This window comes from Plectropomus leopardus, chromosome 6, assembly GCF_008729295.1.
Source record: "Plectropomus leopardus isolate mb chromosome 6, YSFRI_Pleo_2.0, whole genome shotgun sequence".
NCBI lineage: Eukaryota > Metazoa > Chordata > Actinopteri > Perciformes > Serranidae > Plectropomus > Plectropomus leopardus.
This window is the reverse complement of record NC_056468.1, coordinates 8,014,706-8,037,707: the sequence shown is the minus strand read 5'-3', so window position 1 is coordinate 8,037,707 and position 23,002 is coordinate 8,014,706. Positions and strand designations below refer to the sequence as shown.

At 41.1% G+C, this 23,002-nt stretch overlaps 1 protein-coding gene across 6 annotated transcripts in view; it reads left to right on the top strand.

Annotated features, from left to right (window-relative positions):
* The window catches only part of arvcfb (ARVCF delta catenin family member b), a 128,175-nt gene that overhangs the window by 74,110 nt on the left and 31,063 nt on the right, over positions 1-23,002 (top strand). For 4 of the 6 annotated variants that reach the window (XM_042487461.1, XM_042487459.1, XM_042487458.1 and 1 more), the window contains 4 exons: positions 4,079-4,196; positions 4,331-4,502; positions 7,099-7,116; positions 9,503-9,574. In XM_042487461.1, coding sequence (XP_042343395.1) covers positions 4,079-4,196; positions 4,331-4,502; positions 7,099-7,116; positions 9,503-9,574 — 380 coding nt within the window. The remainder of the gene's footprint in view (positions 1-4,078; positions 4,197-4,330; positions 4,503-7,098; positions 7,117-9,502; positions 9,575-23,002) is intronic. The other 2 variants (XM_042487462.1, XM_042487457.1) reach the window with 1 other exon arrangement.

The window sequence follows — 23,002 nt, the reverse complement described above, 5'->3', positions numbered from 1 at the left end:
TGACCTTGCAGCGCGTTAGCAAAGGTCGGCCATGTCTCCATCCATCTCCATCAGTCTCCATAAGTTTAGCTCCAGTCTATTCGTCCCAGCTGCTCCATTGTCCTCTGATGGCCACATGACTCTGAGCGACCTTCACACCCACACTTCATCTGATAAAGCAGACACACTATAGGCAGTTCCAGATCCCAGTGACAGGCTGTTTGCGTCTGCGCAGACACACACAGACCCCCAAGTTCAGACCTACTTATTATTTTAGCCTCTAATAAAAAAGGTCCTCCTAATTGCCACCAATAATGAGACCAGAAAAAGGCTAAATTATCCTAATTTATGAAATAGAACTCAAAATGATTTACAAGTACAATTTGAAGGCTTGAATATCTACACAGTAGGAGCCTTTTTAAAATAGCACGTATCCATTGTGGTGTCTGTTTTTCTTTCTGCCATTCGGAAAGAGCACAGCATATTAAAACTGACATGACTGAAAAAAAAAATCACAGAGGTAACTATTTCCTGGTTAATAATAAAAGACCTTGTGCTTATGAGGAGCACTATACTTCAGTTTCAACACTTGATTGTCACAGAAAAGAAAGTTGCCCTATTTCTCTCAAAACTACATTGTTATTGTATTTTGTATTTCGGCATTGTATTCTTTCACCATCCGAATATGAGAGTAAACATAATTAAGTCAGTGATGTCATATAGGAGAAAATATATCTGCTGTAAAAGGAGGAAAGAAAAATGTTTTGCTTCAGCCCAGCATGTCTAAAATGGTTTCAGAGCTGAAAATGTTGGGCCAAATCAGATAAATTGAATTTTTTTCCTGCATCTTTTAACATCTAAACTACCATAAATTAGTGTATTATGAGATTTAGTAATGATTGGTGGTAACAAACAACTATGGGCCCCAGGCGGACCAAGGGAGCCGCAAGATTTGCTCATTTCCATTTTTTGTAGTACATTATTTATAACCCTTTACTACACTTCATTTTTGCATTACCGTTTAAAAACTGCTGAAATGTTTAATAAACAGTGTAAATGTCTAAACAAGACTAAGACACAGCAGTTCTTCAAGCTAAATGCTAACATGCTCTCAATGACAAATCATAGTTTAGTGTGTAGGCATGCTAAATTTAGTAGCAATAAACACAAAGTACAACTGAGGCTGATGGTATCGTCATTAGCATTACAGGTATTTTGTCATGAATCAAAGCACTGGACAAATTGATTAGTCAGGGGATCATCCTTTGAGAGATATGAATGTGTTTACCAAATGATATGGAAGTCCTTCCAGTAGTTGTTGATACATTTTACAAAAACAAAAAAACAGATGTCAAGCTCATTGTGGTGATAGAGGAAAATCAGGGATCACTAAAGTCATTAGATGTCATCCTCTGCGGACCATGGAAAGTGAATTACCAGTCAGTGGGATTCATCCTGCAATTTTCATGGCAAAATGATATAAGTGGTAGGCCGACTGACCGACAGACCATTATTGTCCTCCCTGGAAAGACCCGGTTAAATATGTCATCGTACTGCAGCTAGAGACATGGAACCCGCATGGTTGCTTGTTGTCATAGTAACACGTACACTCTCTAGCTTGTGCATTTTCCTGAAAGCCGTTTGGCTTTTTGTTTAATATGCAAAGCTATCATATGCACATTGATAACGTGTGTTTATGTAATGGACATGGACATAAAGAATCACAGTGAAAGATTGCCATGGGTTAAAAACATGGTAGTCTATAGTGATAAAGGATACGGTTTACAAATCCAGAGTGGACCTCTTCTTTCAAAAAACATTTCGGTTCCAACTTCTTATCATTAAACAGTGATTTCTTGTTGTCTGACTGTTAAAGTTACCGACACGCAGAGAAAGTGCAGTGACACAACCACAGATGGTAAACTCCCGGATAGATCAATAACCATCAGCACCTATAGACCTCAATTCCCTCTAAATATTACACCACCAGATAACCTGTCCAGTGACAAGAGCACCTCCCCGCACCGTCTCAACTGACAGATGCACCGTCAATAAACCTTCAACCAAGACAACTGCTCCCTGAAAGACTCCTGGAAATGAAACAGCTGACAATAAAACTCTTCTGTCTGTCTGCCCTGAAACACACTCCTGTCAAATAAATCCAAGGCGCCCGCTCCTCTGGATCCGTTTACAGGGGAGGTGGTGACCGTTTCCTGACAGCTGAAGACGGATGGGTTTAGTTTATGAGCAGGTCCAGATGGCCGGTGCGGTCTGTCTGGTCTCCACCAAAGATTAGTTTTAATTAGCACGAACTGCAGGATGGTTCTGTGGGTCTCAAAAGACAAATTGCAGCGATACTCATACACTGGCTAAGAAGAACACAAGGTGTGAGGCAGGAGATGTGTCTGTGTATAAAGCTCAACTCATTGTACAGGTCAAATTGCTGTATGCGACACTGAGAACATATCTATAATTCACATCTATAATGAGCCAGCATTGTCTTCACACGGCTCTCAACTTTGAGGTGACTGAGCCTGCGGCTAGCAGCTAATGGTGCTAACATTACAAATGATGCTAACAATACAGTGTTAATTTTGGAAGCTATTTTGAATATGTATATATATACATATATATATATATACATTAGTTAATTTTTTGGGATTTATTGCCTTTAATGGCTAGGACAGTGGGTGGTCATGAAGATGATGATGATGATGATGATGTTCTGCCACCTTGGCTCAGGAGGTTGTTACCAATGTTAACTGCTGTATGAGGGCAGTGTAGAGTGGCATCAGTTATCTAGCCAGTGGGACAAAAACAGGGACTCACATGTTAGCATGGCCTGACCGTCTTCAACAAAGAACAGAGAAGCTGAGATGACAACACATGCAGATGGAGCAGGATTTCATTCTCTGCTCAGGAAGCCGTTGCTCCACTGTATCTTTACCTTGCAGATAGCAGTTTGCTGTTATATTAATGCTCTCAATGTGACATACAGCTCCTTTAAATGTATTCAGTGAGCACAGAAGGATTATTCTAATAGAATTCAAATGTAAAGCAATATGGCTTTGAAGTTGTGTTCTTTTATTTATTTTTTTGTTAAACGGAAACATCATTTAGCAATGTTGGGTGTGATATGTGTTTCAGTCCACACAGCACTATAAAAGCAGCCAAGCTCTGCTTGCCTCCGCAAGGCTGCCACTCTTCCCCAGTACTAACTGGGGGTCGGCTAATGGGATTATGTGGGTTGGAAGCCCTCATAAATGAAGTCCCCGGTGAGGAGCAGGGAGCCCCAGCTATCCCTTAACCCTCTTTAAAGCCTCGCCTTTCACAGTCAGTCAGACAGCCGCTCTAAGACTGCACCAGCTCGGCTGCTGTGCTTATAGGTGCTGTGCTCAGGGCGCTGGCTGATGTAACAGGGATGGCATTTCCCTTTGTAGCAAAATGAAATTTATATTCATCATTCTTTTTAGATTATTCCTAAAGCGGTGGGGCTTTATTACATTGTACTTTTGAGGCAGACAGGGAGGATAAAGGCCACGGGTCACATGCGAACCCAGAACATCACAAGGTTTGGTTATACTGGTACTGGTTTGCTGATATTGGGATGGGAGTCATACATTTACCAGTTATTGTCGTCCACTCTGCAAATGTCTTTCTATGGGAATCATTTAACTAAGTAATAATAACAACGTCCAAACAACTTGGATCTTTCATGGCTTTGATGCACCCATACACTTCAAATGTTTTGTTTCTGCTTCGTCAGGTTTTGCAGGGTTTTATGTGAAAAAAAAGTGTTTATTGGCTAATGACTTTTGGCAAAAACAATTTGAAAACATCGATAAAACCCTTCAAATACCATGCAGGTCTTGATATATTGTTTTGTATCTATTTACAAAAAGTCAGAATTGCAAAATAATACATATCTCCCTCACAATCTTGCTAAGATCGAAATCATCTGCCCCTGAATGGTTGCAGATATAGATCTGTGTTGTGAATTCTATTTGTACAGGTTCCGTCAACAGTGTAATCATATCTGGTTGATGCTCAGATGTCTCCCTCATGCTTACTAAAAGTGTACGTCTGACTTTTCCTGCAGAAATGTGAGCTCAGACGGGGCAGAGGCTCGGCGCAGACTGAGGGAATGCGAGGGATTGGTGGATGCTCTGCTGCACGCTCTCCAATCAGCTGTAGGGAAGAAAGACATGGACAACAAGGTAAAAGTAAAACACATACTAGTTTGTGCAAATCGTACATACAACTGTTCTGTATTTGGTTCCTTGGATCCTATTAAAGTACTAAGCAGATGTACTTGTAAATCAGGATGTCTCTGTCTCTCTTTCTTTCCTAGTCTGTGGAGAACTGTGTTTGTATTATGAGAAACCTGTCCTACCACGTCCACAAAGAGGTGCCAGGGGCCGAAAAGTTCCAGGACCCCTCAGCACTACAGGCCCCTGGTTCAGCAGGACCACAGAGGAAGAAAAAGGATGACGCTGGCTGCTTCGGAGGCAAGAAGGCCAAAGGTGAGATGGAATTCCAAAATAAGATATTCTGCCTCTTGCAATTTTTGTTGCGTACACAAATTAGTGTATAGCATTTTGTTTAAATGATTGCCAGTCTTTTTTATTGTTTCTTTTGCCTTCTGTTTTTTAAATGGAATCTTTAGGATGTGAAAGGAGGATTTATTGTAACAGCTGGATTGCATAGATACCATTATTTTCTTTGTTCCCTTCTGCTTCTTTGTTGCGTTTCAGTTCATTGTTGGTTTTATATGAGCGCTGGGCTCATATAAATCCCCTCTGACAATGACAATTGTATAGTAATCTGTCACATCGAATGTGCATATAGGCTTTATACTTTGGGTGTCTTAAATACAATTCTCCTCTATTGACATTCTTTTGAAAAAAGTTTAAATTTTACATAAACTGTTAACTCATTTGGCAATTGAGCCAAACAACAAATATTTCAGTGCTTTAAACTTGTTTAATCTCTTTAGTTTTCCAATATTTTTATCCTTTACATTTAGTAACTCAATCTAAACCATATTATCCCAGCATTTGGTTTGTAGACAGGATTTAAAATGCTCATAAAAATACATAAAAACACCAAGTGCAGACATCACAGCGATTTATGTAAACAAGAGATCACGGCAATCACTTTAAAATAGAGAATGATTCACAACAATATGTGATAGTTTTGATTTTTTGAGGTGGGGTTACATTAAATATTTATCCACAGTCAGCTGATGTCAGTTGGCATGCCCCTAGTTTGTAGAAGCAAGCAGAAGTATCACCATGCAATGTACTGCTGTGGAGGGGTCAGCAACAAAATATATCTTAGCCACCAAAATAATGAATATCATTTTAAGTGTGAGCTTTATTTAGACCATTTTCAACACTTCTTCTTGGTGTCAGGCAGCCCGTTCCAACCTGAAATAAAAGCCATTATCTATGCTCTCTTCAAAGCCACCAGACTCCGTTGACAAAACTAATTTTACCTCACAGAATACAGGAGTTGCTGAGCTACTGCTGCCTCGATCTATTAGTGAGTCAGTGTTATTTTGTGTCTTTTGTGAATCCAAACAAACCTTTGAATACACAATAACACAAACTAAATGACTGAGGCAGCACCAACTCCTGTGTTCTGCAAAGTAAAAATACTGTTTTCGTCAAAGAAGCCTGGTAGCTTTGAAGAAAGCAAAGCCACCAAACTCCTCTCCAAACTGGGGCTGTGCTGACCGCCATCTACTGCAGGTAATGCACCCACTACAGACAAGTACCTTGTATAACCCCACTTGAAAAAAATCCATACTGTCCCTTTAAATTTTACATTTTAACAAGCTGATGCGCCATAAACATGTGGGACTATGATGAGAAGTTTGTGTTCAGCACACTTGTAATAGACCCACTGTAAAAGATGTGTCATGGCACCGTCTGCTGCGTCAGAAGGTTTTTGTAGTTATTGACTCTGTAACAGATGTGCCGCGTACGCACGTGTTAGCGACATCTTAATCAGCATTCTCTTAGGCTGTTAGCTAAACGGCACCGTTATCCCCCTGCTGTACAACATTAATGGCTGCCATTAATCAGTCAGCCAATGAGGTGTGACTACCAGCCAGTGACCCTCGACCCCTCCGGCTCGTCGCAGAATCCTCTGGTTCAGGGGTCAGTGCAACACAGGAGCTTACATGTATACAGATATATAAACACACCAATTAACCATGTAAATACTTTCAGACATGCACACACACGCTTTGAATAATGAGATGTGTTTAACTGCTGCAGACCCTGAAGGTGTTCTTTGAAAAAAGAGGAGACTCAGGTACAGAAACATAAAATGCGGCTATAAAGGAGCATGGAGGCGGATGGTTAAGCAACACTGTCGGCAATATGCGTGGTAATTTGTTACCTTAAGTAGGCTAAGTTTGGCCTCCTCTTCAATTTAATGTCACATTCAGTATTAAATATACCATTATGCTCAACAAGCGCTCAGCAGTTCATGCTCTGTTTTAGCTAATAAACAGGCAGTTATTTCCATCTCTTTGAGCACATTTCTGTTCTTCCCAGGCAGCGATTTAAATGAAGCACTTATACGAACGCTGACAGTTTGTGCTGTTGTTATGTATATGTTCACTGTGACTCCTATCTGGCAATGGTAGCTGATTCCTTTCTTTCTCAGTCTTTTCTTTCTTTCTCATTTGCTAGCTGATTGTCATATCTTTTCCTATTTTCTTTTAAATTTCACACTTTTCTGGCTATTTGACTGTTTCTTCCTCCCTCCCCCGTTCTTTCTAAAAAGCCATCCCACTGAACTCTTTGTAGCATGCTTCTCAGAGAACAGCTCTGGACTGCTAATGGCTTCCCATCTAACCCTCTTTTTATCTCAAAAGTATTACTTCCTTTTTCTCTCTTTGCCCTCTCCTTTCTCTATTTTGTTTTTCCCCTTCACTCTTTTGCCTTCTCCATTCAGTAAAAGATGACTGCTTTTTGTGTAAAACTATTTGCATCTATTACACAGCTTCCTGACACACGCACACACGTCTTTTTCACCATGCCTCTTCTCTCTTCTCCCTGCTTTTGTGTTTTTTGGCATTGCCGCTGCTTCCTTGGCTAACTATAGAGGAATGGTTTAATCAAGGTGAGTGTCCCCCCTCAACCCTTTCTCACTTTAGCTCTCCCCCCTCCTCCTCCTCCCCCTCTCATCCCCCCTCCCCCCTTACTGTAGAATATAGTTAGAAGTAGTCTTGGGTGTCCTCCAAAAAATCCAAGAAAGTTGCAAGGACTTGATAAAATTGGGGCGTTTCACTCATTCCACATGCATACCCTCACCGTACCTACCTGAGTGTTTTAGACTCCACCCATCCCAGCATTCACAGTGTGCTAGAATTAGTTGTTCCTCGGTCCTTTTAGTTAGGTGAAAGGTAAAGGCAGACGAAACAGGTAAGTCCTCTGGGATGTAAAGTAGAGCTTGACTAATCAAATGAGTCAGAGATGCAGAAATGAAAATTAAAACCTGAAATCTATTTTGTCCAATTTGAGGTGTAGAGCCTTTTAGACTGCAGGTAAAACTGATGTCAGCGGCTCTGACAAACGGCCACTTATTGTATCCAAACCTGATTCCCTCACCAATCCCTTTATGCTGAAGCATAAATGTCAAGCTCTGCTGCAGACCCTATAAATGTGTGTGTGTGTGTGTGTGTGTGTGTGTGTGTGTGTGTGTGTGTGTGTTTGTTTGTGTGTGTTTGTTTGTGTGTGTGTGTGTGTATATATATATATAGAGGCTTTGAATGATATGGACTATTGGTACTGAAACAGATTTGTATTGAAGCTGCCATTATTAAAGATTTTGCACAACAATACGCTGTCCTTAAAATATGAGCGTTTCCTTGAAAACAGGAAGGCTAGTCAACCAGAAAAAAATGGTGGCTGATTAAAATTCTGCTTACTCTTGGATTGGTTGGTGCGCTCTATCTGGTAGTGTTGTTTGTCTACCAAAGCTGCTTTTTTTTTTTCCTGTCACAGAGCGCAACATAAACATTTGCCCAGAGCAAGTAAACTGTGTTCAGGCAATGGGAATGCACAATGTATTATCTGAAAATGAACTGCACATTGTAATGCTTTTCCACCTGAGTTACGCGAGTCCATCTCACCAACGAGGGCTGATGAGAAAAACCTGACATACTTGACACTATAAAATGTCACCAAACATCCAATCAATCAGACAATCTTTTTTGGACGCACAGCCTTATTTAATTAACACCAGGGACTGTCCGGCCTATGAGAATTTGGACAGACATGATCATATCAACCAACCAGCTAGAAGTTTACAGAACTAGCAAAAGGTTGAGGTTGTCATTGTTATAACCAAAAAAAGATAGTTCCTCAGTCGTTGGTCCTGAAGAAATTGTTTGACATTTTGGGAAATACTTGCTGAGAGTTGGGTGAGAGGTTTGATAACACTCTCATGTCTGTGTATGAAGCTAGATGCAGAGGTCAGTTAGCTTAGCTTCTATAAAGACTGGATGTAGTGGAAACAACTAGCCTGGCTCTGTCCATATTTTATAAGCTTAACACAGAGCCATGCTGGGTGTCTCTCCCTGTTTCCAGTCTGTAATCTAAGGTAAGCTTTCTCTTGAGTGTAATAGTTAGCTTACAGCAATATGTGAGTGATATTGATCTATTTATCTAACTCAATATAAAGAGAAGTAATGACATTTCTCAAAATATCAAACTATTAGTTTAAGTTGCTCTCGGCAAATCAATGTTGGTGTTCTGTATTTTTGAATGTTTGACAAGGAGCAAATCCGCACTGACCAGAAATGTCACCATCGTCAAGTTCATCTTGTTGTCTCTGTATCTCTGTAATGTCCCATGGGCATGTCCATATGCATGAGATCTGTAAACACCCACACACCCCACCTACTTAATTTCCCCTCATACACTGCATCAAAGTTACAGTAGGAAAATGTATGTATGTGGTTATGGAAAGAAGGTGTATGCAGTAATGTGTGTGTGTGTGTGTGTGTGTGTGTGTGTGTGTGTGTGTGTGTGTGTGTGTGTGTGTGTGTGTGTGTGTGTGTGTGTGTGGCCTTAAGCTCATATACTGTGTTTTCAGTATACAGTATATACTAATTCATCTTTGTGAAGTTTCTTCTGTTCTTTAGCCATCAGCGGACAATGTGGGATTTCTGTGTGTGCTTGGATATACTGTATCACGCTTCTAGCTCTCTGCACTGTGTATACATGTAAACATTCATGCTTTGTGTGGGTGAGTCTTGCAGACCGGGATTAGATCGATATGACCATTCAGAGATGGAAAAGTTAAACCATGAAAAGAGTGCTGTAAACATGGCTACATTTAGAGACACTGAATGTAAGCTATCTGCTACGAATCTCAAAATATTTCAATCAGCTTTCCGAACTCATATCGGTCTAACCCTGGCGTCAGCGACACCATCCTTTATTATCAAGTTGTTTTAGGATATGACACTGACTTTGTCTTCCCTCCTCTCTCCTCTACCCAGGCAGGAAAAACGGTGAGAATGATAAAAACTACGATACGTTGGATCTGCCCAAGCGCTCAGAGCCGTCAAAAGGTAGGCCTCTGTCAAGCGAAACATCCCACTGTTATGTCTTTCGCTCGTGAGTGAGAATACCCCAGAGGAAATAACTTCCCTCATTAAGATGCCATCCTGCAAGAGAGGAGAGAAAGAAAAGAGTCAGATCTTGGACAGTGAGGCTGGGGAAGACATGTGATTGGTTTGGTTCTAGGCAAGTCAGGTGTGTAGGTCAACATGCGCGTGGGAGGTCTCTGACTGAGAGAGACAGTCTGGTAATTTAACGTTTTGTGCCTTTATTTTGGCAGTTGATTGTTGGCAGCTTGTGAGAGAATGAACTTTGTTTGCCTTTTTTTTAAAAAAATAAAACAATGCAGTGGGACACGAAAGACAAAAAAAGGCATCCATTGTTTTATCTGTTGGGTTGTACTCTGCTGAAATCCATTGGTGATTACTGAGCCTAGGAAAACATCTTCTGTCACATTTAATTTAAGCTTGAGGGTATGTGTCAAATTATTTTGAAATAAGAAAGCTGAGTTTGGCACATAATCCCCCATAAAGCAGGACATTTTATTTTTTACACCCCAATTTTTAAAAATAAATAAGATAAGATGTTTAAAATGTTGATTTAGAGGTGGAAACGGGGGGATTTTGGATAAAGCAAGGCTAGCCATTTCCAGTCTTTGTGCAAAGCCAATCATTTGCTGGCACTGGCTTCCTTTTTACCATACAAACATGAGAATGTTGTCAGTTTTAATCTCTTAACCTCAACTCTCTGCTAGAAAGTAAATAAACATATTCCAAAAATGACAAGGTATCTCATCATGAAAATAATTATTAATTTTCAGTTGGAATTAGAGCTTTGATCAGGCTCAAAATATCAAAAAAGTCTGACCCGTGCCAGAATGACAGCAGTAGTGTTGGCCCGAGCCTAGATAAAACCCCAAATTTCCACTGTTTAAAAAAAAAAAAATTAAAAATTGAGTATAAAAGAATTTATTACAAGCTAAGGGCACAATTTCTCCTCCTTCTCTTCCTTCTGTTATTTCAATAATCTATTGTCGTCCCTGTGTCTTCCACAGAAGAACTAGCTGCGCCCCTCGGTGTGAGCTCTGTCTTTGACTGTGCAGAGCTATCCGTGCTACGCACATCTCTCCCACTGTTGGAGAGGCAGAAGCATTCACAGTCAACCAAGTCACCCCTCGCAGCACCTCTCTCTTTCTTTCTCTTTCTCTTTCTGTCTCTGTTTTTTTCCCACTAGGATACACTCTGTCTCTCTCTCCTGGTTTTCCACTGTATTGCTCTCTTGTTCTGTCACTCTTCTGCTCTCTCTCTCTCTCTCTCGCTCTCTCTCAAAAAACCAAAAAAAAAAAAACACAGGTGAACTGGTGGGTACCTGAACCAACTCAAGCTCAGGTTAATATTAAGGAGTTACAGCCAGGCCAGGCCCAGCCCAAACTAGTGCCCAGTTGGGCTCAGGCTCGGGCTATTATGATATTGATTTATATACCATGACAAACTTTCTGGAAATGCTTCTGATTTATGTTTATACAGTAGATAAACTAAGTAGATAAGGATGCCTGCATATGGCTCATCTAGTCCTTTAAATCTCTGACAGATCAAGGTACTTCATCATGTTGATTCAAAAGTCATATAAATCCAGTACTGCCATATAGAAGCCCAGCTTACCTTGGTATAAATGGCGCAGAAAACCTGCTGATATATCGTCATATTTCCCAGCTCTATCTGAGCCTACAAGCCACAGTGCTGTATCTGCAGCATTGAACTTATTTCTGTAACACTACAATGTTGCAGAAATTGGATGTCAGCAGCACACAAAGGTGGATAGAAAGAGGTGTTTTGCTGTTATTTGCAAAGCTGAATGCGTTGCTGTTGGGTTCAAGGTAGCGGGCTTTTCTTGACCGTATTCAGAGAATAGTAACTGTCTCCTCTCCTCTCCTGATTTTTGTACCTCACTTTTATACTTTCCCCGCTTATCTGCCATATCTATAAATATTATAACATGTGAGCTGCACTGTGGGAACTTGGCAAACTTACCACGTGGAGGTTTGAAGAGTGCAGCTTTGTCCCCAGACTCTACGACTGGCTCTGGCAATCCTGTGTGACTAAGCATGTGTATGTGCACTCATCCTCTCTTTGCCTCTGTGTTTTGGCACTGACGGGCTGTTGTAACAGTCATAAAAGCAAATTAGTATGCAGCGCACACATGAGTGCATCTGGATGGTAATAGAATGTGTATTTGCTTGTGTGTGAGTGTGTATAATACCTTCCTGCGTGGAAAGGTGTACGTGTTTGAGGCCGTCCATCTGTCTAGTGGTGTCTGTGGAATTTGCCCACACTTGTTACACACCCTTATGTAGTATTTACACATCAGCACCTTCATCAATGTCTAGTGGCAGGCACTCAAAGTCAATACCACTTCCTGTTTGACTGTTAATTAGCCACATTAACACGGCAAAGTGGGCTCTCATTAAACTAGATCACAATTAATTGCTGTGCTTTTCCAAGTTAAGCCGATTTTGCATTTTTTTTTCTTTTTTTATCACTCCTAAAGTAAAGGAAAGCAGATGAGCTCCAAGGATGATAATTAATATTTTCCACTCACTGGGTTTTTATGGGCAAATGCCAAGCTGGCATGCTGCGACTGCGAATCTATAGCGGTTACAATTGTGGTGCGATTACGTTACACAATGTGCTAACAACACCCCTCGGAGTTTTGAATTCCGGAGGAAGCAATTATTGTTATAGGCCTAAATGTCAAACACAGTTGAAATGTGTGTGTGGGTTCATATCGGAGAGAGAGAGAGAGAGAGTGCTCGGCATTTTCTTGCTCGCAGACAGACAAATCATATTTGACGTTTATTAGCTCCACACACAAGCGCATAACAACAGTGAGGTGCATGGATAATAAGCTTAATCACTGGAGCGAAACCCACATTGACTTTTAAAGCGCATTTATCACTTTTTCCTCTCCAGGAAACATCGGAGGTGAAAGTGCTGGTGACTGCGAGACAATAAAAGTCAATTGCGTGCCTTGTTTGTTTGTCTATGAAAATGTATGTTTGTGGGTGTTCACGTCCTCCACCCCATGCCACCACAATGAACCCTGGTCATCTGTAAAGAGTTTGCAAAGAGAGATAGAGAGACGAGCGCTCATTTGGTGGCGATGGCTGAGGGAGATATGGGAGATTACATGTGTATCCCGGTGCTGATCTGATGTCAGACAGAGGGAGGTCAACGCCGGGACCAGGCTGGACCTGGCAGTGAGCAATGATTAATCTTTGTGTTTGTGTGTGGATGTGTGTGTATGAAAAGGAAAAAGAAAGAGAGAGGAAGAAAAGAAAACAAGGCCTGATGGGTACTGTAAGTCTCATGACTATTTTAAACATGTCTTCATGTTTGTAGCCAGTTGTTCTGAAGAGTGTTTTGAATTTTTCCAAAGCTGTGTTAATAGATTTTATGGCCACGTGAGCACAGCTGAATAGGCTGTAAACACAATATTGACATATCATCACCTTATTAAGTTACGGAGAACGAACAGACACTTGCTTATTTACACATCCAGCAGGCACAGGGCAACACCAGAATTCATTTGGAGTTGTGTTTCTGGCAACCTTATGAATATATAACACTTTATATAATCCAACATCTCCTGAAAAAGATATCTGTCGCTTGATAAATCCTCCATTATGTTCACCAGCTAGTCCCCACCTGTGTCTGTGGGCTGTTTTGTGCTGGGCAGGTAGTGTGTAACGGCCCGCTGTGACTGGACTGAAGCTTATCAGAACAGTGAGCGTGAACCGAAATAATACTTTTGATACCTGTAAAACAAAAACGAGCTTAAAAGGCGTAAGACATTTAAACACTCCATAGAGCTGAGGGGAACTGGTGAGTTGGATGACGTTTCTCTGGAGGTTTGTCACTATGAGTGAGTGGCCCCTTTACCATACATCTATACATTTGATCCGTTGTTATATGTTTTATATATATATATATATATATATATATATATATACACCTATATATATATTTTTTTTTTTTTGCAGCTCCTTAAAGAAAAAGCACAACATTTTTGTAAATGTACTTCACATTCTTGCACAGCTTTAAACCTTTTTAAAAACCACCAAAATGCATCCTGTAGCCAGATTATATCTAGATATGATTTAATGCAATTATATTTCCACCTGGTATTAATATGTGACTCTATTGTCCACACTGAGATGCATTTGAGATCTTATTTCTCTGTCCAGTTATACCAAGTAGAGACAGTCTAAAGGAGCCCTGCCTCTGCAGGCTAAATACAATTACAAACACTGCACATCATGATATTTTCTGCAGTCAGAATTTCAGAGAAAACACTGGCAAAAAAATAAAACAGATATAAAAAAAAAAATCTTGGTCCATATATTTCTTTGCTATATACTGTACGTGAGTCAGTCAGGAAGACTTAGAAGGCGGCAGTGATGTTAAGGAAGATGGAACAGGCCTACACAATTGTAAAGACAGTGATCGACATGAAGAATACATTACAGATAAAAGAGAAATATCAGCAGTGTGAGCATCAGATGAGAGAGACCACAGCATGGCCAGACAGCTTCAGAGCCAGGTGAGGGAGAGACGCTGCTACCTCGCTGGTTAGGAACAATTGTTACATACAGATTACATATTTCCACCATTGTAGTCGCTGTATGTGGATTGAAAACGCAATTGCATATACATTTGAGTTCAATGTGGTCACAGAAAACCCTAACCTAGTAGTTTGGCTTTCCTCAATGCATTTTGCGTGCATTTATACCTGTACTTTAATGTGGTCAAGCGTAATCCGATTGCAACTCAATTATCAAAAAGGACTTTTAATTCAAGGTGTGAATGGGGGTCTCAGATGAAAAGATTTATAAAACTTTCATGTCTTTCAAGTATATATGAAGCTGCAGCTGGGCAACAGTTAGCTTAGCTTAGGATCAAGACGGAAGCAAGTTGATAGACCTTGCCTGGCTTCTGTCAAGAAAAATGTCTACCACCTCTACGGGTCACTAATTAGCACTTCAGATCTTGTTTGTTCTGTCTGTGCAAAAACACTTTTTAAATCTTCAATTTGTTATTTTACAGGCGGTTTGGTAGTCACTTCATGTCCTCACTTTGAGCTTCCCAAATAACCACTGACCTAACTTGGCAAAAGCAAATGGTCGAAATAATAATCAAATTTTCTCCAAATGTTGACCTTTTACTTTAAGGCTGTGTGAGGCAGGCTGTGAATAATGAATGTCTTCTCTCAAAAGCAAAAGTGAAAGTAGTGTTAAATTAATATAAATACCTCTGCAAAAGCTCCAGATTGTGGTTCACAACCTACCAAATGCAACACTGATTTCTTGTTAGTAGTTTCTTTTAACCATGGCCTCTTTTATCTTTTCCTAACCTTAGCCAAATAGTGTTAGTTTGAAAAGGAGCTGAGAAAAACTTTGCTTCTATGAGGTTTAAGGAATCACTGGTCCCACACAAAGATAGTGAAAAAATGAAATAACTGTTTTTTTAAAAGTAAAAATCGAGTATCAACGTGAATTAGGTTGAATGCGTACAGGCATTAACCCAGACACACATGCAGACAGAGCCAAAAATGTCTATCATAAACCAAACATCTTTTCCTGCATTTTTGCATTTATTGACTATATCTCATAAATCAATGCGGTTGTTTGAGTGAACCCGTCTCGACAGATTCTCAGTTGTTGTTATTCGTCCTTCCAGTTAATTGCGTGGCCACTTTGTCCACCCTAATTGATTAAGTGAGTTATTTTGTCCATGCAGTTGCTCCAGAAAGGAGACCTGTTGCAGGCCCATACATCAGCCGAGAAGTCCATTATTCATGCCGCCCAGAACAGAGGCAGAGAACGAGAGAGGGGCGGCTGTAACAAAAGTAATTAAGAAGTGTGAAAAGACGCATTTCATTAAAGAGCCGGTGAGTGCAGCAGCCCCTGAGATGATGAAACATTTTCCCAGCAGTTAATTGAAACCACGGCGTAAACCTTTAGATTGGAGAAAGGTCAGGTGAGGAGAGAGAGGAGGGAGGAGCGGCGTGATGTGTGATGACTGTCTGCACTTCTTTCCTCCTTTTACTTCTTAGAGTGGAGGTTCAAAAAAAGCTTCAGTGAGAACTAAAAATGATAGGCTTCCTTTTGCTGAGGTTTCCTCCAATCTGAGGAGGTTGAGAGAATACAGAAACAGTTGTTGGTTGTTCTGAGTGAAACACAGTGTCTAAAATTAATTAGCTTTTACCTTTTATGCAGCCTTCATCCCTTCCCTTAGCTTCCCTCTTCATCTGCTGCACTCATCTCTCTCCAATGTATTGTCAGTGTGGTGTCACGATGCAGCAGAGCAAAAAGAATCTCACATCCTCTCTGAGCATGTGGGTGTGTTTTCAATGAGCTCCAGCAACCAAAGTAATGGAGTACAAGTGCTCAGATCACGCAGAAACCAAGACAGGAATCGTTTAACCTGCCGGATGAGGGAGGTGGGCTTTGGCCTTTGTTCTAGATGTGCGCACGGACACCTGAGCTCGTAAAAGCTGTCTCAGATGGGTTAAGATACTATTTGTTTGTCGTCTCTTACGCATGTGTCGCCAACTGCACGCACCCTTTTTTTTATTCAGTGAGGTCAGACTAAAGGGTGCACTCAAGTGCCATGACTTTCAAAATGTATTATCTTTTTTTGTAAATGAGACTAAAGGCTTAATCATGCTTCTGTACCAATGTGGACAGCTGTGATATACAGTTACGTACAGATAAATTAGGGCAGCAGCTAATAATTTTTTAAAAAAATAGAGTATTCTACTGATTGTGAACAGAATATAAGGAGGCCTTGTGTGTGCATGCATGTGTGACACGTTCATAATAAAGGCATTAGCGGACACCAGCTCCTGAGACAGACCTTCAGTTAGCAGCTGTAGCATCTCAAAGTCAACCAGTGCAAACCCCAGCACTTGCTGCTGTATGCAGCTTTTGTCATCGAGTTACTCGACTTTCTCAAGGAATCATTTTAGCCTTAATTTACATACATCCACATACAGTACTTTGCAGAAGATCTTAGACTACCTTAAACTTTATTTTAGCAAGGCTATAATGGTCATTCGTATTTATTTCTCAGTAGTCTCTTTAAGATACAAGTATTTAGTGAGACCTCCCTTTCCACTTAGCATTTCTTGAACTCACTTGAACAGACGGTATGAGATTTACAATTCTAATGCTCTGTTGTATTTACACCAGGTTGCATTCAAAACATTGTTTGGGCTGCTTTTTGTCAAGGTTTTACGATTCCATGTTTCACACTAAATATTGACTTCAGTCTGAAGAGGCCATTTTGAGCCATATTGTTCATACTTTTTTGGTGTTATGTATTGAACACGTTTTCTGTTTTATTTGTATCTCAATAAAATACATTGAGATATATATATATATATATATATATATATATATATATATATATATATATATATATATATATATATATATATATATATATATATATATATATATATATATATGCACCAAAACTTTTGAAGTAGAGTGGGTGTTTCTGTGTTTCTGGCACACCTTCACCAACTTCCAAGGTGCATGAGAATGAATGAAGTCTTGAAGAGGTCAAAGACTTTATAAAAACTTGTTGACTTTATAAAAAAAGTTGTTCTCTAAACTACAAGTGTTGCTGGATCTCTTTGACCTCTTCAGGCCTAAGACTTTTGCACAGCACTGTACTACAATAGAGCAGATGATCAAATTTATGTCACACGGGCCCGTGCAGCCACTTGGATGCCCGATCATTAATTGGCTCTAAGAGTCTACTGTCATGCTAACAGGTCTGTGAATTTCTGAACAAATAACCAATATTGCCATCCCTAGTTCCGTGTAGCTAGTCCTGTAATAAAATTTAAATGCAGGTTGTGGGTAGAAAAGTTCCTTTCTGACCATGTGGAGTTCATATATCAACCAACCCTCAGTGTAAGTAATATTAATCAAAAACATGCGTACGGTGCCAGCTTAAAAAAAAATCCACATCAGTGAACTCCTGATTGCCTTTCACCTTCTACCTCTTGGCCAGCACCACCAGTATATTTTTAATATGAGGAAATAATTGGAAACTTTGTGGGTGAGTGCTGTCTCCTCTGGCAGAGCTTATTCCCACCATGATGGATCTTTTTGTCAAACTGCTTGTAGTTTCCAGTGAGGCTGATTGATCACAACTGCATTAGGTAGCGCTAATTAGTCATATCTGACAACAAGGGCAATCTGACGAAGCAATAAAGGCCTTGTGTTTGAAAAGCATCGGTGCTTTCCATGACTTTGCCCTTTTGCTCTCTCTCTTTCTCCTCCTTCCTCTCTCACCATTTCTCATTTCTCTCGCTCTCTGCCACTTCAGTGCTCTCTCCATCCCTGGGAGATTTATTGTGCTCTGTTCGCCTTGCACACTCTGGGCAATTGATAAAACTGTAGCGTTTACCAAGACGACAACTGTGTAACGCGTCTCACTGCTTTGTCTTGCAAGCTGAGCATTTAATTTGTGGAGAGGTCTTAGCATTGACAAACAACACTGGTACAGTCTGTTATGTATTGCGTTGTATAACCCTCTTTGATATCATCCCACTGGAGGCCTTTATTTGTGGTGTAATGAACACTGGCTGTTTTTGCTATCAGAATCATCTCCGTCTCTGATGCATCACGGCTCTTGAAGTCTGAAAAGTCAGGGGCTCAATTGAATTAAGGAAGACAGAGCTACACTTTCATTGTTTTTCCTCATTGCTGTTGTGGAGGAGAAATATTTCACTTAATGGCTCTGTGGCATGAATCTGTTTCTTCTAATCCTCGCTGTAATATCTCCATGGCTCGTAAGCTGCGGCAAGAAAAACAGTCGTCTTGCCCGGAGGCACGACGAACGTCCTGCCGCAGTGAGCAAATATGTTCAAGCAGATCCATTTTTCAAGATAAAGCATCTTTGCGTCATTAACTGCTGCCAAGTTTGCTTCTGAGCGGCACGATCCCAAAGGGAGGGGAAGTTTTGGTCTGTTCTGCGTCTACTTTACATCCAAAGTTTAAGCAGAATATCATGAATAATTTACCCTCCATCCAGAAATCCAAGCAGCGGCATTTCAGAGGCGTCCCCCATTTTCATGGCTGTGGAATTCAACACCCAGATAATAGTGACCCCTGGCCTTGCTGAGTTCATACTAACTTGCAGCGTGTTGTCCACATCGTTGAATCACTTACTCTTCCGTTCAGAATAAACACACCACTCAGTTGCGTCTCTCCGTCACCTCCTCTTCCTCACTTCCTGCTGTCACATTTCACAGCAAAGTGAGAGCCCAAATGGCAACGGCTGCCTCGTGAATGTCTGCACCCCGAATGTCTTACTGCATACACAGAGCATGCACACAAACAAAAAGCATGCAGACAAACATACAGCACTCATACGACACATGCTAACGCACATTCACACACTTTCTCACTTTCAGCTTCTATCATGACACATAGTGTCCACTCAACACAAGGTTGGATCCAGACTGTCTGGCACCTTACATCAATCTCCGTCTCTCTGTAGCCTCAGTCATCACATTTCTCTCAGCATTACGCCTTCCTTATGCCAAATATACAGTGTGTTGCATCACCTCTACAGTTTATTTTACTGGATGCTGTCACGCCAGAGGGAAGTCTGTCCTCCAAGAAAAGGAGGCCAGTGTATCACGAGGTGTGAAGAGCGACTAATTGGTTTCATATATTTCCATTCCATTTTCTGCCGTAACCTTCATATGGAGAGGCAACACTAAATGGATACAAACAAACAGAGACCAAAAAGAGAGACTGTATCTCAGGAGACCTGCTAGTTAAATAAAGGATAAATAAATATAAACAAGAACCTAGAACCAAAACATTAGACATAATCATGCTCCTCTGGAATTTCTACCCAGTTTGTAATACAGTTTCCTGCAATAAACAACTTTTTACAGGGATGCCCGAAGTGGCAACAGGAGATAATTGATGGCTGTGAGTCAAATCACAGATGCTATATTACAGGATTTACACTCCCTTCATGCATCTCGGGCTTTCCACGCAAACAAAACAGCATTTTAAAAATGAAAGTGTTTTCCGTACAAGCATGTTTTAGCACTTTCAGAAATAATATCCATCCATACTAACATGCCTGAAAAGGCATATATGATCATTTGCGTACACATGGTGTGCGTGTGCAGATGTAAACAGGAAGCAGATCTGTGATTGGTTGCTTAGTTGTAGAAAAGACTACAGAGCAAAATGGTAAAAAATAACACCAGAGATTTCTTTGCTTGAACGGATGATGGAACTGTGTGGGCGGCGGAAATCATACATTGGGAGTAGATCTAAAGTAAATGTGGTACGATGAGTCCCAATCAGGAAACAAACGTTGGTGTCTGTGTCATGTTACTGTGTCAGCTGCTTTTTCAAAATCTCCATTTTAGGGGTTAAAATATGCCAGCGTATTAATGGTAGAGTACGCCGTTGTGCAGCCTGTAAAGTTGCCCCTCTGGTAATGAAAGCTAAAATGATGCTAAAGTCTGTCATCTTTCTTACTGTCACATTAAAGCAACAGAAGGAAAGCAACTTGATTTTGAAAGTTGTGGTTGTACAGAAGCCATGAAGTGAATGTGTGGTGGTAATCTGATCCAGAATTGCTAGAATTGTCAAGTGTAAAGGCATCTTACCTACATGTCATTTGAAGCACCTGGACCTATTTTTCTTTTTGGCACTCCATAGAGTGGGTTGATGGTGGAGGGACGCATAGCTTTTTCTTTACATGGAGAAAGACCGACGTGTTTAGAAAACAGTTCTGAGTAAAATTTAAAGGTTTGGCAGTACCTCAGTTACCTTGGTCACACAGCATGGCCACAGTGTGCATATTTGTCTGTAAAGTATGATGTCATGTGTTAAATACATATGCCAACATGTTAAAAGCTCCAGATGCTAAACATTCACCCCTCCCCCATCTCCTCACCTGAGATTAGAACCCAATCCTGCACTGCCACACCAATTTTTGGGTGTGCCACTGAGCCTGCTCAGCTGGCCACAGCTAACCAGACACTCCTCACATGCCAGTCACTTTCCCTCCTTTCATGTTGATAATAAAACAAAGCACAACACCGAAAAAAGGGACTAATTATGTGGATAGCCAGCGGCTTGCAGCTGACGTTTCAGCAACTGCAGTCCCCCCCTTTCAACTTGCCACCATCCTCTCATGAGCCGTTTCACACAGGCAGTGATGAAAAGGAGTGATAATAAGGCTAGGAGGAGTAAAAAATAAATGAAGGGAGCGAGAGGTTTATTTAAGTGGGACCACCTTGTGTTTTGTTGGAAATACAAAGAGGTTTGCATAATAATGCTATTCCTAGGAGGTCTCGTTGAGAGTGGCTGCTCTACTCATCATTAGTGGAATGAAGTCCTTGCAGATTAGTGTGTGTGTTTGTGTGTACATTGATGCATTGCAGCATTTATCCACCTGTGTTTGGTAAAGGATAATGGTGTGCCTCCAATTCCCAGCATTTCCTCTGTGGCAGTGCACAAACCTAACAGGACTTCCACCCAGTGCGATAGCACTGATCAGCCGTTTCTCAAGTTGTGTAAACTTTCCGTACCCAAGAAAAACTAAAACTCCGGGAGTGCTGGGAATACACAGTAGCCACCAACATCAGGCTCTTCAGATGATTAACCATGTCATTTGCCTCCCCCATCTCCCTAAAACCTGAGCAGTTGGAGCAAAGTGATAATTATGAGACAAGAAGGATTCCAGGGAAGTCGGAGCAAGCGCAGTGAGATTTACTTGCCAATTGGAGCCTTTGTTTGGCCCCGTTCGAGGCACAAGAGCGCTGCTTCCTGTTTCTGCAAGAGACGCTTTAATCTAATTAAAAGCAGATTAATGGCGCACTGACTGGCATCGCTGGAGCTACAACACAGGCTTAGTGAAGGGGGGAAAATACCCCCTTCCAGAATTTGCCACTGTCCTGTTACTAGTAAACAGTGGATGAAATATTGGTCGTAAACAGTCTAGACTGTTGTAAACAGGAGGGCCTAAATGCACCCTGAGGACTGCTGTCCTTGTATACATTCGAAGGAGAGGGTCAGATGGAGCAGAGAGGAGTTCAGTGCTGGCAGGCGTCCAATCATCTGTCCCTCCACTGAGGTTTTACTCTCAGCATAAAATCACTCACAGTTACTTTATGTATCAGGCAAGCATGATGCTTTAGATTATATTTTATGGATTTAACTGATGCTTATATCCTATGCGACATCGAATTTGCACACTCCTTGTAAGCGAGTAAGCAGAGGAGCAGAAAGGTCAAATTCTCAGCACTTTAACAACATCCCTGCGACTGTACAACAGCCATGAAAGAGATGAGGAAGAGACAAGGAAGTATAAACAGTCTAAGGAGAAAGATGTAAGCTGCTATTTATGTAGGAGAGCGCGAAGAGTGAGTGGGAAGAGGGCAACATGAAACGCTTTTTTGGCAGTGAGTGTTTTTTTCAGCATCCACAGCCAATCTGTTTGACTGGTCTATAATCATAGTATTTTGGATTTTAATGTGCGTTTGATTTGACGATGGGTTCATTTAAGCCGGCGGGGGCAACTCATCTCATCCTCACTGCCTTTCATTTGACTCCTATAAGCGCACACACACACACATCCTCACTCACACACACACACACACACACACACACACACACAATGGACAGTGCACTGTGCCCTTTACCATGAGGGTGGTATTATGTGGCTATTAGAGGTGCTGTTGTTTGTCAGGGTGCTGCAGAGAGAGATAATATTACCTGAGAAAATTGACCACAGCATCCTCCATGTGTGTGTGCCAGTGTGTATGTGTGCGTGTATCTGTGGAGAAAAGCATAGACTGTCATCCTCCAAGGCGAGAGTTAATCCAGAGTATCCATCACACTTTAGCGTGCCCTTTCACAAAGGGGGGGGTACGAGGCTGGAGGGAGCGTTAAATGAGAGATGGGCGCTGACACCAACCCAGACACAGGAAATCCCTCCGCCGTCAAACACCATCACGGCCGTCATCACGCATCCCAGACGCAGAGTCTAGCCGGAGCTGGAGGGTGCACTTGTTTAGGGGCTGTGGTGCAGCAGCTAGGTTGACTTAAGGATGTTTTTTTTCACTTATAATTAGACTGAATTATAGAGGAAATACCGCCAACACAAAACCAGAAAACATGAACATTTCCTCATATTTTATCTTGTTTTATAGAGTTGCGAAGCTTTTGCATCAACACTCCCCACCTTTGCTGTTGATTTACAAAAATATTGCTTCTATAAATACTCACTCTCTCCTGGTGTTAGCAGAATGACCCAAGCAGAAACAGCCAGAGCAACTTAAAGGTCCTGCACACCCACACAGCTCAATGCCTTGGATGGAGCTATGGT